At 34.2% G+C, this 17,391-nt stretch overlaps 1 protein-coding gene across 1 annotated transcript; it reads right to left on the reverse strand.

Annotated features, from left to right (window-relative positions):
• Positions 1–75: 75 nt before the first annotated feature.
• On the reverse strand, positions 76–14,661 carry LOC120345788 (integrin alpha-X-like). Its single transcript, XM_039415336.2, has 10 exons — positions 14,396–14,661; positions 8,455–8,543; positions 7,431–7,561; positions 5,863–5,980; positions 4,969–5,143; positions 3,479–3,551; positions 2,545–2,687; positions 2,003–2,108; positions 909–1,026; positions 76–251 (listed from the first exon to the last, which is right to left on the reverse strand). The coding sequence occupies exons 1-10, from the start codon at positions 14,635–14,637 to the stop codon at positions 133–135; spliced, it is 1,314 nt and encodes a 437-aa protein (XP_039271270.2). The 5' UTR covers positions 14,638–14,661; the 3' UTR covers positions 76–132.
• Between the last annotated feature and the right edge of the window lie 2,730 nt (positions 14,662–17,391).

Genomic DNA, 17,391 nt, shown 5'->3' on the forward strand with positions numbered 1-17,391 from the left:
TGCACAAACATCAATAACTCACCCAAATTTTGTTTACATTTCACTTGCATTATGGTCAATAGTCTGAATCCGGAATGCAAGCAAATGTAAAACAAACCCTGTGGCTATTGCTTAACAGTGCAATTCCTACAATTATTTAAAAGGGAAATGAATAAACAATTTAAAATATTTCACCGAAGTTCGACCACTTGATGAGAAACCATCTTCTGCCATTTCCATTTCATATGTAACCGATGCTTTTTCATTTGTACCTGGAACAATAAATGAACATAAAATTAAGATAAATTATAATAATAGATATATTAAAAAGATATTCCTAGCTCACGACAATATAACTTTCCAAATAGGGCAGTATATTCACATTAAATTGGGTGAAAATTGCCTGCAATCTGGATTTAAATATATCCGCGCAGAACGACTTCTTTTAGTCACAAACGGGGGCCTTGCTTCAGCAAAGGCAAAATTAAGTTTGAATCAAAGTTAAACGTAATTATTCATTCTTTAAGTCAGTTTAACTTGACCAAGTATCATATTATCCTACAAAACATCTTTGCAGGTTAAGCTGATATTTTGTTTGTTTTGTCCGTTTATTTACTTTATTGATGTGGTTTACGAACGCATTTTATTTACCCGTCATGAGGCGTTTGTGCGTTTGTGTAATCTGTATAATATGAATCATGAATGAGATCTTTATTTAACAATTTATTTTTCAATTGGAGTTAATGATTAGACAGACAATAAAAGCAGATTGCGGATTCTGGGGATGTTGGTGCCATGTACGGTAACGGTGTAATAATTTTTTTTTGATATTTCTTTATAGTTATTCACCTTCACATTTTCGGTAAAATTTTTGTCACAGCCTGATTCCATCACTAATAATGAATCTTATCATCTTTGTGTTTACCTACCTTCAAGAACGTTTTTCAAAATTTCCGTTTGCAATTCTGAAACGATTCGGTCCAATCCATTAAAATTATCAGCCCAGTAAACATAATCAGAACTTGAGGTGTTCCCCGTTGCTATTATCTGAAATATTTGAGTAATGCAATGTTATATCTGATATGCAGTAATGTTTGGAATTTACTAAATATCTGTAAATGGGTGCAACTATAGTTTAAAACTGGTCAAATTGACTGAATGAATAGCAAAGTCAATCGTCCTGCTATACTTCGGTCTTCAAGAATTGTTAAAGAAATCCATTTGTATTGATGTGTATCAAGACGTTAGAAATACTAAGATTTATCATTCATATTCTTAATATAGCATAGTTGTATTACATTGTTACTGATACAGTCCAATTATTCCAGCAACGAGCCGATTGGTTATATGTTCATTTTACTAAATAGCATAAGACACCTCCCTAAATTTGCATAGTTTTATAGCCTGGCTTGGCTATAAGATTGTCATTACCTTTGGAAACGTTCCATTTGTAATTACAAGGCTATTTAAAATCTCGCGCAATTTATTTCATTGCCGAAATTCACTTTGAATTTCTAGTTTTTATTAATTTGTGGAGCAGGGAAGCAGTCACATGAAGTGTCGTGGTATAACTGAGTATAGACTGCGTATGCCTAGAACTCGGCCAATAAAAAGTTCCATGAATTATATGAATGAATTATAAAAAAGATTTGAAAGTGAACTAAATCGTAAATATAAGTTCCTGTATCTTACAAACACTGTGGTTGCTAAGATGTTTGGTGATGAAAATTGAATATTACGGAATAAAACTAACCAAAATCTTCCATAGTCGATGTTGAAGCAGGAAATAGATACATATGAAGTTTCATAAATTTATTAATCTTAGTTATGTTCTGATTTGTGTTCCATATTAATATTATAAAAGGAACTCCGTGACAATGGATGGATCAGGCATACATAGGCATATGGGTATTGAACGGAAAGTATGTCCTATGTACAAGCCTCGTTCGGGCAGATTGCTATAACTTATCTCACAGATTATACTGCTTGCGTGAGTGCTCACATTTTCGTACAATATACTCACCCGAAGTTCATCAATAATTGCTTTTCCGACTCCTACAGCATACGTTACTATTCCCAGAGATCGAACGTAGTCGGCTGTGGCAGGTAGTTTATCGAAATCATGCGATCTGAAACACAGAATAAGATGTTTATGAACAGTGTGAGAGATCGGAACAATTCACTATTTCCCGAATGCAGTACCAACTAAGAAAAGGAGCTGGGAACGTTTATCAAAAACTTTCTATTGACGGAACAAATTTTATATTACAAAGTTTAGTTCTGGGAAAAAAGTTTTCTCCTTGATGTTGCAAGCCTATTCGTCAAATTCGTGTATAATCTAGTTACACGTACTACTTCATTAATTGTTTACCACATTACTTGCTACCACATGACGTCATACTCAGAAAATTTCGACACTCTTTTCTGAGGTAAGTTACAGACGGCCAAGAACTACTGAAACAAACGAATTTTGGGTTGTACGTGCCAGCGAATTTAGAATCAATCGAGACCTGCGGAAGTTCAAGTCTATTCAAGTCTCTAAAACGTTTCATCAAGAAGACTTACGCTCCATCAGTAAGCAATATGACAACTTTTTTCGTGTTTATGTCCTCAAATCGATCGCTTTCCTGGAAATGTTCCGCTGTTACGTTCAATGCATGAGCAGTATATGTAGTGAAGGATTGGAGCTTGATTCCTCTTACAGCTCTCTGTAATTTGATAATGAACATAGTAAAGTAAAGTTTAGAACGACAATGTATGTTGCAATCTAGAAACGATATTGATTGTAGCAAGATGCAACTGCTCACTTTATACATAATATTAACAGAATATTTGCATGATTCATTGTAGTAATAATGGTAATATTATTAACATTAAACGAAATATATTTCAAATTGGGTGTCTCCAAAATGTCGTGTCCCACTTGTACCACGTGTCTCACCTGACCCACCTGTGCCACGTGTCCCGCTTGTACCACGTGTCTCACTTGTCCCACGTTTCCCACTTGTGCCACGTGTCCCACTTGTACCACGTGTCTCACTTGTACCACGTGATTAGATTAAATAATTTATCATCACAATCCGCGTCGCGTTTACAACTTTGTATTATGTTTCAGTAATTCGATTTCATTTCAGTGATGGTATGGTTTCCAACGCTAACCAACCATAATGTATACCTAAGGCAAAACGATCGACGATTTTAGCAAAATGCACGCAGTATTAGCGACGAGTGGGAAACGTGGTACAAGAGTGATACAAGGGAAACACGTGGGGCAAGTCTGGGATATGTGGGTCACGGGGTGCAAGTGAGACACGTAAGACAAGACACCGTTTCAAATTGAGGAACATTTATATAAGCCAGTATTATTTCGATGATTTGTCGACCAATTTTGGTCATACCGCTTGTTCATAATAGACTGACAAAATGTTGTTTGATGAGGTAAAACACACTTGCTTGACAGACTGGCAATTGTAGGTAACAATAAACTCATGAAACTTACTGAAAAAGATGTTGAAGTGCTGTATTGCCCAAGAAGTATTTCTTTCTTCATTAGAGGTTGATCATCCGGGTCTCTGTAACAAATAATCAACGTATTAATCGCCAGCAAAGCTATCCAACCATCATAGTGTCGATGGACCGAAGAAATATTTCAAATGCATTTTATCGTAAAATATTCTCTACTATTACAATAAGATCCAATTCATTAAGGGATTGAGATAGGCAGCTTTGACAGCTAAACTTGGCATTCAGACATTGACCTATACTAGTACAGAAAGTGGTCATCAATGTCAAAGTGTTATCAAAAAGTTTAAACGTGCAATATTTTATCGTATCGTAAGATGTGGAAATGCGAATGGATAAGAAATTACATTGAACAAAAATATTTAAGATCGATAGAGTGTAATAAAAACTCCCCAACTCTCTGGCAAAAAGCTTTACGAACGACTGCCACCGTTATTCGGCAGACTTTTTAGCTCAATCAGTTAGGTTTTTTGTTCATCAATTAGATTTAAAACAAATGTAAATTGATACAACTTTCTTTCAAATAGAGAGCCACTTAGGAAGCAGGTTTCAAGTTCAGTACTATAAGTTTTACAATATATTCGGTGACCATAATGATAGAAAATTGTAAAATCTTTTGCCAACAAACTACTCGTTTTGACCTTTTCTTAATCAAACTTCTAAATAACCTTTGCTAATGTAGACCGGTGCTTTCCATGATTTTGTTTTATAAATCAGTCTCGGAATTTAATGTCAAAATGTCGCAAGACTTAGAAAAATCAATATTTGGTAAAACATTCTAAGACCCATAAAAAATTGCCTTTCCGCTGAAGAATTGTTATATTAAACGTAGGGCGCTTCAGAAATGTGTGTACCAATATGGAGGTAACTAATTTTGTTCGCCTACTTTACATCAAGTTGTGTAAAGAGACTAAAACCTATGGACAGTGGGTATATTCACTTGGCTAACACAGACAGTCTCCGAATTCGTATCAGAACTAAAGTAAGGAAAATCGGAATAATATTATGGCCTAACATTGTTATACTAAACATTAATCTATTATATTAAACATTGCTACAAATAATTATTTACATTAATTAGATTAATTACAAACACAAGATGTGAAATGGGTACCGCCTTAGTGTGTGTACCAGATTTTCCTTATTTTAGTTCTATAACGAGTTCGGGGACTGTCTCTGTTAGCTAAGTGAATATACCCCCCTGCCCGTAGATTTCAGTTCTTTTACACAGTTTGATGCAAAATAGGCGAACAAAATTAGTTACCTCCATATTGGTACACACACTTCTGGAGCGCTGTAAAATGTACCAATACTAGTTATGGTTTACATTTTCGGTGATGGTGGCATGAGCACATCTATTTAAAAATGTGGAAACAATTTTAATCAAATTCTTTATGCACTGCAAGATACAACTTACAGTCCAGTCAGAACTTCCATGCTTGAAAAATATTTTAGATTTTCACTTACCTTGTTTTATACCAATGCGAGAATTGAACAACTCCAACTCGGACTGACCCTCCATCAATATCGAATTTTTCAGTTATTTTGATCACCCAATCTTTAACCATCTCAAAATTAGCATATCCTATGGATCCAGAACCATCCAGTACAAACATAACTTCAACATTGAATATAGGACAATCTGTAAAATGGTTACAACTTCAGTGTCACATGGGGATTTGATAATGACAATGCGTTGATAGTAAGATTAGAGAATAATGAGATTTATGCACAAGGCCGACATGGGCAAACTACGGCCCGCGGGCCAAATCCAGCCTGTTGGGTAATTCAATCTGGCCCGCCTGATGCTTTCACAACCAAACTAAAACCAAAATTTAATGTTTCAGCTAAATAGCTCAGGGAATTTGTTGAGATTGTGATTAAATTGAGTATTGGCTCGAGTTTATTGTTTTTCACTTATGCTTTCGTAACACTGTAAATATTGTTAAAAAAATGTAACTTTTTACGTCACATTTCAATGGCCCGCCAGTCTAGGTGGACGAAATTATTTGGCCCCTGGTCCCAAAACCTTACCCACCCCTGGAAGGTCATATTGAAATAAAATCCATTCAAACATAACGAGATTATGCCTCAAGCTTCTATCGACATGAATTATAAAAAACGATTTGAACTAAATCATAAATAAATGCTTCTCTTACATTCGTATCACGCGCTACGTATTCTTCCACCTATCACGTTATGGTGTTCATGAATGAATTAGTCAAATGAATATATCCCCCTACCCATAGGTTGTGGTCCCTTGATGTGGTGAACTTGATGTAAAGTATGCGAACAAAATTTGTTACCTCCATATTGGTACACACACTTCTGGAGCGTCCATTGCCGAATATCATTACTTACTTTTAGTCTCTGAATTTTTAGTTAGTTTCCATGTTTGCCCTCTGTCGGTAGTTTGATAACAAAATCCTGGCTTATAAATGACCACTTCACAGTTCATTTCTTGCATCGGAGAACATGTCTTGAAATAAGAGTTGAGAAATTTCAATTATATGAATATTCAATGTAGTGTTTATTCAAGGAAATGCATGAAAGAGAGAAAAATAATTCAGGCTAATGAATCAGCCTCTGTATGCAGCAATCAATAAACATTACACTTCCTTAAATGTGTCATCGTGGTTTCTGCGAAAGCTTCGTTTAGAAAGCGATACCAGTCAAATCGAAACACATCTCACCGCCAGAACTGCACTTCATGTCCATGAACTTTGCCTCAAAAATCGTTTTAAAACTTTCAACTTTTAAGACAAACGATTTTACGCTGCAAAGATTCATGGATAAAAGCATCACAGAAACAGTTATGGTGGGTATTTCAGATATCAATTTCAAACCCAACACCAGTTTGCAAATCGTGAGAGTCTTTAGAGTTTAGAACATGAAAATAACAGAGAATACATTGCTATACGAATCTTCCCAAATCTATTGAACAAGTTATTTTTATGCAGGGTTTTTAAAATAAATTCCCCCAAAGCTTCTCAAATTTGGTAAAGTTTTTTTACGAAGGAGTCTGGACGATAAAACTACATATGCTATCTCGGGTATAATTTACCGGTTTATTGAGTTGGTATAATTTGTATAAATTTGTATGCGCGAGACTGGAAGTGGTTGAAATTGAGTTACTGTAAAAACACTTATTTAAAGGTCAAATTTTTGACGTAGACACGTGCTCAAATAACGTGACTAGTTTTGTAACACGTGACACCAGATAAGTCGAATGTGTGATAAGTTATTGGCAAATTTCCATGTAAGCTTTGACGTCTATTCCAGGTGAAAGTCATTCTAGAAATTTGAATGTTGGCGCGATTGCCAAACATTTATTTGGTGTGAATGTAGGCAACGTTAAAAGTCAGGCAAACACCAAAAAAATTGTATACTTAAAATGTGTTGATTGGAATTTTAATCACTAAAGGATTTCTTCACAGAAAGGTTGCCCAAAACGAAACCACAAGGCTTCGAATCAATATGCACATAGCCAAGTAGGCTACTAACGTTGTTGGAAAGCATTTTATATTAGATGTTTTGTTTTCTCAACTGATGTCTTGACATATCATTATGTACCAATTTTGCATCGTTTAAAAGGATATATTAACATGACAACTTTGAATTTGTTGAAGTATTTCGATTTATATTATTACGGTGTAAAATGAACCAGACACGAAACAAAATATTATATGTAGCCTATTCATATACCGTATTTTACGGACCATAAAGCGCACTTTAAATCCCCTTTTTCTCGAAATTCGATCATGCGCCTTATAAGACAGTGCGTCCAATGTGTAGGTCAGGTTGTGCTTTATACTTTATTGCCTGCACTCAAAACCAGTACCGGTTACGTTTAACTCTAATCCAAGCAATTTATTTACGGTGCACCTTATGGACCTTGGAATGCGGTATATCAAATATTTAGGCTTTACCGTAATAACATCTTCCTCTACTACAGTGTTGCCTCCGAACAATCGATGTGAACGAGTGGGGTCGGATAAGGTGTCACATGATTTGTTGTTGAAAAAATTTGCGGTTTCGATAGAACATGAGAACAGTTGACCTGGTAATAATATTGGTTAGTCCATGAAATACAGGATTAGACAAAATCAACACCAGAAAATGAGATTAACGAGTAAAAACGATATATTTTCATTCAATTTGGCTACGTCATCATGCTTGATCAGTTCTGATCAGTCCATAACTGAACAAATTGAATATAGCTGTATACACGAGTCATGAGTCATGATCAGAGTTGACAAAATTTATTCAAAACTTTAGCTTTGTATAGATATTTGTATTTGATTATTTGATCTCATTTTTGAAAGGTGTTATAAATATAAATAAAATAGTTATATCCTCCATTTTTACCTCATATAGGCTAGTATACTTTAGTTCCTTATTTGACAGACAAAATTTAGAAGGTATAGTTTTCGGTTTTTTAATTTGATGCAATTTCTATCTCATTACTTTGTGGCCTAAACACAGGAAAGGAAATTGTAATTGCTCTTCTTGCTCAAATCTGTGTCAAATTTGTAAATTGATGAAAAAAAAATCATTTATAATGGGCTTTATGACTCATGGTGATAATTAGCTAATCGGGATTCAAAGTAATTAACAAACAACTCCCTTAGTGTGTGTACAAGATTAGGGTTAAGCCATAATTTTATTCCGATTTTTCTTATTTTAGTTCTATTACGAGTTCGGGGTCTGTCTGTGTTAGCCAAGTGAACATATCCCCTGCCCATAAGCTTCAGTCCTTTTACACACCTTGATGTAAAGTAGGCAAACAAAATTAGTTACCTCTATATTGGTACACACCATTCTGGAGCGCAAACAAACGAATATATATATATACGACAGGTTCTTCACTGTTATAACATGTTAAAGTCATAAGCTTTAAAAAGCTACATAGAATATAACGCTAACAGTGAAATCTCTTTCGCAAGCACATACCTGAATTTTGTTGATTTTGACCAGGGTTTTCTTTTACAGCGGATTTGTGAAGCTTAGAAACAGGAACGTCTGAGGATCCAACTATTAACCTGAAAAACGAAAATGTGGGTTAAAATAAAAAAAATTTATACAAAATTTGCGGCCTTCGAACTCAAGCCCGATCCCCTATTGCTAGTTTCAGACCATATTGTAAATTTGGTTGGATTTCCAGTTATTTTTCCAATTTTTCTCATTTTTCTTTGTTTGCTTTTGTCGAAGATAATGAAATAAACAATGGATATGTAAATAGATATGTATGTACAAGTTCAGAGAAATATAGAGCATAGAACTCATTGTTGATGTCTTGGAAGTTACGCTGTAAAAACACATCTACAGAGTATTATTATGTTTTGTATTCACGAATTATTCACCTCAATAAAATATCGATGTGAATTTTTAATTTGTGATTTGTTTGTTCATATCATAATAGCATTTTTCTTCTAGAAGTTTTATTATTTTTCTTTTACGCTTTTATCAGGCCCGTTTACCATTTTGAAAGTGGACTGAAAATGATTCTGTGGCTATTTCTAGTTTAATTAACCAGTATAGAGAGTTTCAAAATGTCATTAAATATACATTTCATTGCAATATTTATGAAATATATATTCGAAAGTGCACAACTTTCATTGAACAATAATTGACTTTATTGTTCGGCGTTGTCTATGTCTATTGACCTTTTTATACGTTCAGCTTTCCAGTCACGTTGACCAAATCTATTGTACACATAAAATTAGACTGTATAAAACTATGCCAAAATAATCACCTTTATCTATCCATAATAACATTATATGCACTTTCCTGTCTATTGTTAAATTTTGCAGCAGATCACGGTTCGAAAATGTGTTCACTAGCATTTTTTTATTTTACTGATAAAGTGGCGCTCCAGAAGTATGTGTACCAATATTAAGGTAACTAATTCGCCTACTTTACATCAAGTTGTGTGAAGGGACTGAAACCTATGGGCTGGGGGTATATTCACTTGGCTAACACAGACAGTCCCCGAACTCGTAATAAAACTAAAATAAGAAAAATCGGAATAAAATTTAAACACGCTATGGGAGTACTTTTTTATTATACTGACAAAGTTTTACTTCAATTAACGATGTGTGTGCGTTTTCCATAGCTTAACAGTAAGTAAGTAGTAGGTCAATTATTGAGCTAAATATAGAATATTTTAAAATTGAATTGTATCGCGGTTATATACGAAATACGTTGTTTCTGACGTCATGGTTTGCTCTGAATAATTGCATTTTTCAAAAACCTAATTTTAGATGATAAATAACGGTTTTTAGAGTCAAATATGTATCATTTAGTCTATTGTATTCTATTTATCTTGTGTTGCTTTGACAAGTGTTGGTTGAAAATTCAACCATTGTCATCAGCGTAGTTAACGTTTTTATGTTATATAAGAACAAATATATTGAAATCAAGAGAGCGGTGCTAAATATATGGACACGAAATCCCAAAAAAAGTAGCACTATCACAGCACCGGTACCGCAATCTTCACGACTTCGCCTGACCACCAGATATCAACTTGGTGCGCAATTTATAATTTTGATGACGACATCGCACACAAAAAAAAATAATACATATAGTGTGCACAGAAATTTTTGTAATAAATGAAAGTAATAGTCTTCTAGCGAAAAATACAATCTTAATCACTGAAAATTTTAAAGCTATTGGTTCAGTAGTTGGAGAAAAAAGAAATTTAAAATACCGACAAGAACAATAACATAATAATAACAAAACAATCCATAGCTCACCTCGTGTTCGATAATGTTTAATTTTTAGATCATCTGCACAAGATGTATAAATAACGTATGGGAAAGGGACGAAGCGAATTCGATAAAAAAAATATGATGCCTTTGTAATATATTAATCAAGCGCACAAACAAATGCCAATTATCCACATTGTACGTTAAAAACCACAATTATTTTTAAGCACTATTCATACATTAAAAGAAATGTTCAACAACAACAACAACACTTTGGACAAAAGTCGATTTAGGACTCATTAAAAATTATTGACTACGAAGTTGACCTATTGATCGTTATGTTATCATGTTGTTGTTCGTATTCTTGTTTATGAGAAAATTGCTTTTCTCTTTATCTACTATACTTGGCACGAATTGCTTTAAAATTTCCGGTGTAGGTAAATATTGTTGGTGTCGATATAAGAATATTACATTTATTTAGTTTAAAAAATTTTTGTCGGCTGTATGGGACTCGTTTCTTGCTCAAAATTAAAAATTGTGCACCGAGTGGCGATTTCTCGATCGCATTTGAGCGATCCGGTGGTCAGACTACCGGTCATTGAAAGATTTGATACGGCGTCGTTTTGTCCGTCATGTAAATGTTTATATTTGAGCATGTTCTAGTACAGAATGACCAAAAAAATGTTGTCAATGATACGCTACATATATCCGTCATTTCATTGAATCAATTTTTTTTAATTTGTGTATATAAAAAGTTTGTACTCTCTAGTGCAGGGGTCGGGAACCTTTTTGGTCAAGAGAGCCATAAAATATACATATTTTCAATTGCATTTCCGTGCGAGCCATAAAACATTTTTTCACTTAATCCGGCCTGAAATGTTCACTCAAAAGTCAACACATACAATGTCAATATACATTTAATGTGATTTCTGATGCTGCATCTAGTCGCTGCGGGCCTTGAACGGTTGCTCACATGCAGCCCAAGTTGAAATCTACGATACTCATCACCCTTTTTCGTTTAGGCATCTCCGTAGTGTTTTTAAAACTCTATCGCTCTGTGATGTCACAATATATGTTCCAGATTCCCCTTGTTTGTCACAATGCATGTCTGGTAATTATCTTACATATCATAGACATGTGCTGGACGCGCGTTCTCAAACGTATTGGGAATTTCCTGCCAAATTTGGCTATAAAAGAGTTTGAAATCTCGTAACAATAGTAAGCTTAGTCTTGGGATATTAGATTTTTCTGAGAGCCATATGCCGTCACCAAAAGAGCCATATATGGCTCGCGAGCCATGGGTTCCCGACCCCTGCTCTAGTGTGTGTACCAGTGTCAAGGTTATGTATAATTTTATTCTGATTTTCTTAATTTCAGTTCTATTGCGTGGGGACTGTCTGTGCTAGCCAAGTGACCATAGGCTTTCCCCCCTTTTCACAACTTGATGTAAAGTAGGCAAACAAAATTAGTTACCTCTATATTGGTACACACACTTCTGGAGCGCCGAAAGTTTCAAGGATGGCACTTTATTTTAGCCCACCAATCAAATCTACGAACTATGTGTGTGATAACGTTAACATACCAGTTACCAGATTGACCAAACAAGGCAATTATATATATATCATTAAATATCATTAATGCAAAGGTATGCAAAGTGTGAATGTCAATCGTGTTTGAAATATAAGGAAGTTGGCAACATGCTCTTCCGCTTCAGGTCGTCGACAAATTTCATAGAATTTGAATCACTGAGCGACGTGTCCTCAAAGCAACCGACAAATTGGCTCAAGTACAAGTTCAAATATTGTAATTTGCATAAAAAGTCTGTAGCATTTACACGGTTGCTCTTCTTATTTCCGTTATTTAAAACACATAAATTAACGTATAAGACTACCACAATACCGTAGGCTACTTGACAAAATTTCCTCGATTGGCTACGCTAGTTTAATTAAAAATTGCTTTGAGTATCCGTAACTCTGACGTTTTTAAGGCAAAACTTGAAGGGCAAGATATACAACGCAAGCGCAAGAAAAACATATTTATAAATTAACAATTTTTCTTAAAATTATTGTTTAGAATGTAAGAGCTTTGAGGAGGGATCTTAAGAAAACCTTTTTAACACAAAACTTCATCCCACAGATATGTACACAAGAGAATTTTTAGGAACGAATCATTACACAAAATGAAAATTCTATATTTCAATGGAATTTCCTGATATTTTTAATCGATAATTCTATAAATTAATTGGACAAAATACAGACGAATTTTCATACTCACGTCGAAAATTTCTATAATAACTATGATAGAGGTCTTATTGATACGATGTGTTAATTAATATATTTATGGTTATTTTTGCACATCAAAATTTTTTACCTCAATATTTTTAACCTTAAATTGAACCTAAAACTAATGTTTTTGCAGAGCTACTGTTAGTCACTCGTGGAATCGTAATTTAACTTGGCAATCATATGATAATAAATTAATATTTATCTAAGTTGCGACCCTATAGTAACGCTCCCCTATCATTAGCTAAAATTTTACTTCATGCTTTTTTGAAAATTTCCAATTCATTTACTATAAAATTTTAGTAAATTTATTTCAGTATTACCGCCAAATATAATGGTATGTATATAGCGTAATGTGAGGATTCGAAACACGTTTTCGAGTTGCTACGAAAACCAATTAATCATCCACACATATATAGCTATCTATATACACAATACAAGGCGTCATGGAGGTTCGATTGCCTTTGCCAATTTTTTTAAAGTTGGACAGTTCTGGAATTATTTTAAGAACTAAACCTTGTAATCGATATATAGATTTAACGTGATATTGGTATTAAGTAAACTTAGAGGTTGTCTTAACGCTATCAATGCAATATCGTGGAGTCGTGAAGTCACTCACTTTTCCATAAGCGAACTCAAAATTTAAACTCTGATCCCGACCGGAACCGGAAGTCCAAAAATGGTTTGAGATTTGCAATAGCTCAATAAATTAAATGTTGTTATATATTGTTGATGACTGACTCGTGCCTAGCTGTTTAAAACAAATGTTGTTTCAAAATGGTTCTGAACCATTAAAGTTTTATATAACATAAATTTTGGGGGTTATTAAAGCGGTTTAATTAGCCATACTTTGGCATTGATTGCTACTTATAATGTAAAGTATTTTGGCAGTGCGACGCACATAATATTCTGAAAGTCCTAGTAGTTATAATTACATTATGACAATCAACAAACGGTGTTTTAACTGAAAGAATATCTAGTTTGAAGCTACATACTCAGAAACAATAACCGTCACCGATAGCAAATCAAGTAATCAAATATTTTAATCCTTGTTTTCATACGAAACTTTATATATTCGTTGTTATTTATGTTGGCATTGATCTCTAATCCGGTTATAATCAAACAAATCGACTGTCTGCCACGAATCCGCAAGATCATTAGTAATTTGGCACAGTTATATTTTTAGCTATCCACTCCTAAGAGTATCGATTCATTTTAAATTGCTTTTACTAACGATAGAAATCATGGTGGCAAGTTCATTGAGGTCAATAATAAATTTCGCATCAGCGCTGGGTGGCATACCAAGTATTTACTGGTCGTCAATAAAAAGTAAGCAAGCCTACAGTTTTTATTCAGCACTTATGTGGGAAGCCTGCTGCTATTTCTTGGGTTAATCCCACGGACCAATTCATGTTTAAAAAACCTTCAAGGTCTAGTTTTATTTTTATAGCCGCAAATATAACATGAATGGTTTCTTTACTAGCAAGCAAGAGTCTGAAGCCACACGAACTAACTCATACAAATTTAATTTTTAAAATGTTAATCAATACAACAGGCCCTGGGAATTTAATGCATCGTGTGTCTTGGTTCCAACTTTTTAGCTGATTTGTGGAAAGTTTTTTGTTGTGACAAGACATTAGCAGCGGGTCGAGATGAACGAATTATAAGAAAAAAAATAAGCGCCCAACTTACTATAGTTACAACCAACATTCATCAAATGAGCTGCACTGCTGTGATAAAATAATCCAATGCACAACCTATCTTGATAGACTTTAAATGAGAAATCGTATGTATATTATGATCGGCCATGACCAAATTTGAAGCTAGTATATTTATCTAGAGATTCTATGGTACCTAGAAATGGAATCACACATCCGTTTACAAAGTATAAGAATCACATCTTACCTTGTCTCATTATCAGATGCGTGAACATCAAAAGCAAAGTCATATCCAAAATGAAATGCGTCTTCCCGTGATAGCAGCATCTTATTGTATCCTAACATTGAACCTTTGGGCCTCGTTATTCGTTTCACCGTTACGTTGTCGACATTGTAGCATTCAACTACAAGGGTCGCCATGATGCAGCGAATAATCGCCGAAATCCATGTTAGCTTCGCTCGTTGGCCCATATTAGAATTTACTTTCATATTTGACAAAATGGAAGTCTAGGCACAACTGTTTAAAAATAGAAGATTTGTTTGCATACGACGAGATGAAATAAAAATTTTTTTTTTTTTAGCAATGTTGATGTGTAGTATCGAAGCAAACAACGCAATCCCAACTAAACTCATTAAACGCCAATATATGAAGCAGGAAATTACAAGTCTTCACATAATACAAATATTTCCCAATCGACATAGCCTTGTTAAACCATGTACTAAGAAGCAAGGTTTTGCCTAATGCGCTATCGAGGTCTCCAAAATCAGAACTTTATCTCAAAGGTAAATATAACACTCGTACTAACTAACAACCAGTATGCCTTCGTTATTCTTACTTCACTTTACCATGATTATATTCACTTTACCTAACATCTAACAGTATGAAAAATCAAACTATATTTTTCAAAATCGAAGTATCGCAACGATATTCTATCTCGGTTCAACTACCATAATTAGGCTGGTATTCAGCAATAATACAACTTTAAACAAAAGTTTCTACCAACAAAGAGTAGCTATTACGCACATTGACAGTTTTCGAAACGACCAATTTTTCACGTTGCGACCTTCTGCAAACTAGATTTTTTCTACTAAAATACATATGTGCATTCGAAAAATATTTATCGCTACACTGTAAAATAACTATGTAAGTTATTGTTGCTTTCACGGTAATTCTCATCAGTAGTAATCGGTTTTTGGAGCTTATTGATTGATTACTATATCACCAAGCTTAATTAGTAAAAAAATTCAAACATCACGGCAGACTCCGAAAAATCATTAATAAACAATTGTTGGAAAAAAGTTATAAAATTGTCAAATTACAGAAGAAATTTTATAATTGTGCGTCCGCGTGCGTCAAATTTTAGTTTGATGGATTGCAACTGAGCTAACTACGGTCAGCAAAAGGACAACATTTTAAAACTTTTAAAACTTATCCAGAAAATCGTGCCGGCATGGTAACGATCAATAAGCGCTCACCTCCACAAACCGGAAAAGTTTTCACGAAAATATGAGTCCTGTGTTTTTACATATTCTATGTGGCGCATGACGATCATGTAATACCTATAATTTATAGGTCACAAACGCTGATAAGATATGTGTAAAATTACCAAAATCTTGATGTTAATCAAGTAATTACCATTTGTGAACCACATCGAAACTATGTTTTTAACATTCTAATAAAATTAAATACCTAAAGGCGATCAACTATAAGGAAATGAGGGAATCCAAATTATAAACGTAATCACACACTTGTATACACTAGTATACATAATGCGGGAATGTGAACATTATCTGAATAGGTTTGTATGATATTATACAGTTGGGTGTTATTATGGTTATATGGTCAAAATCGTCATTTGAATGACCTTCTCCGCAGGTTGCCACATGACAGTAGTTATGATTTTAAACGAAGCTACATAAGATATGTTTTAAACAAATACAATGTTACAGTAAAAATTTGTTCTATTATTAATGTGTTTGAATGTACAATTGCTCAAAACTATTTATCGAGTGTGAATCAGCGCTGCGGCGCATCGTGCTAAGCGTATGGAATGGGCTCGCCAATGCACCTCTGGGTTCGCAGGATCGAATCCCATGCAGGGATAATTATGTGCGATGGGATTGCTGGACTCCTCGTCGCCGTATGGTGATTCACGTAAGCGCTGGTCGGTTACGGGTTCCTCTGTCATCAAGTCCATGCATCCGAAAGAAGTAACTGTGTAAACTAATCCCATACCCGACATGGACTGGTAATCGGGCGAGAGGCTGTTGTACGCTATACGATTGAGCCGTCCTCTTCCTCGATTTATATAAGTATGTAAATTCTATCCTATCCTAATTACGTTTAAAAAAATTCATCACACTAGCTTAACGCCAATTTCACAGTCAATATCTAAATGTGTTTGCCAATGCGAATGAATACTACGTATGAACTAATCCTAGCGGTGTATTATTTTTGTGAATTATTTCTCAGAGGATAAAAATTCTTGATCGTACCTGACATGAAATGTTTGTTGTGACGCACCTACTATACTCAATCGTGTTAAAAAGTCAAATTTGTGATGCGGTGGTGGTTTGTTTAAAATTGGTTGCAGCCGACTTTGCATCATCTACTTTTGCATTGACTAGACTTGCGTGTCCATGTCCTTTTGAAAATGTTTTCCTTGGATTTCAAAGTAAATTCTATTCAACGTGGGGAATTTGTCGTAAAATCCATGGTTATCGCGGTTTCTCTTTTGTGGAAAACTTATGTTTTCTACATAAGTTCTTTCTAATCTTCTAATACAATCTCTGCAAAGATCATCAAGCAATGCTAAATAAAATAAGTGTAGTAGTGTGCTTCAAAGTTTCAAATGTTAACATTGTGAATTGTTTATATGATCACAAGTCAATGATATGTCAATGTTATATGATCCCATATCTTATCGGTATGATATTTTTTACGCGAAAAGAAATGATTTTGATGGAAAGAATAAAAACTTAAATATATAAATAAAAACAAAAACATTTTGCAAATTTTATTATTGACATACAAAAAAATCATGTCGACGGAAACAAAAATATGCTTTCCCACGATAAAAAATGGTTGAAAAACAAACAAAGAGAGATTCTGTATACTCGTAAGACCAGATTTTTTCAAGTTTAATTCTATTTTTCATATAAAATGCGTGTTCATATGATTTTTATTCTGCTCACTCAGAAGTAGATATACAATAATATATTTCTTTAATTAATGCCTTTTAT

This window comes from Styela clava, chromosome 8, assembly GCF_964204865.1.
Source record: "Styela clava chromosome 8, kaStyClav1.hap1.2, whole genome shotgun sequence".
Lineage (NCBI taxonomy): Eukaryota > Metazoa > Chordata > Ascidiacea > Stolidobranchia > Styelidae > Styela > Styela clava.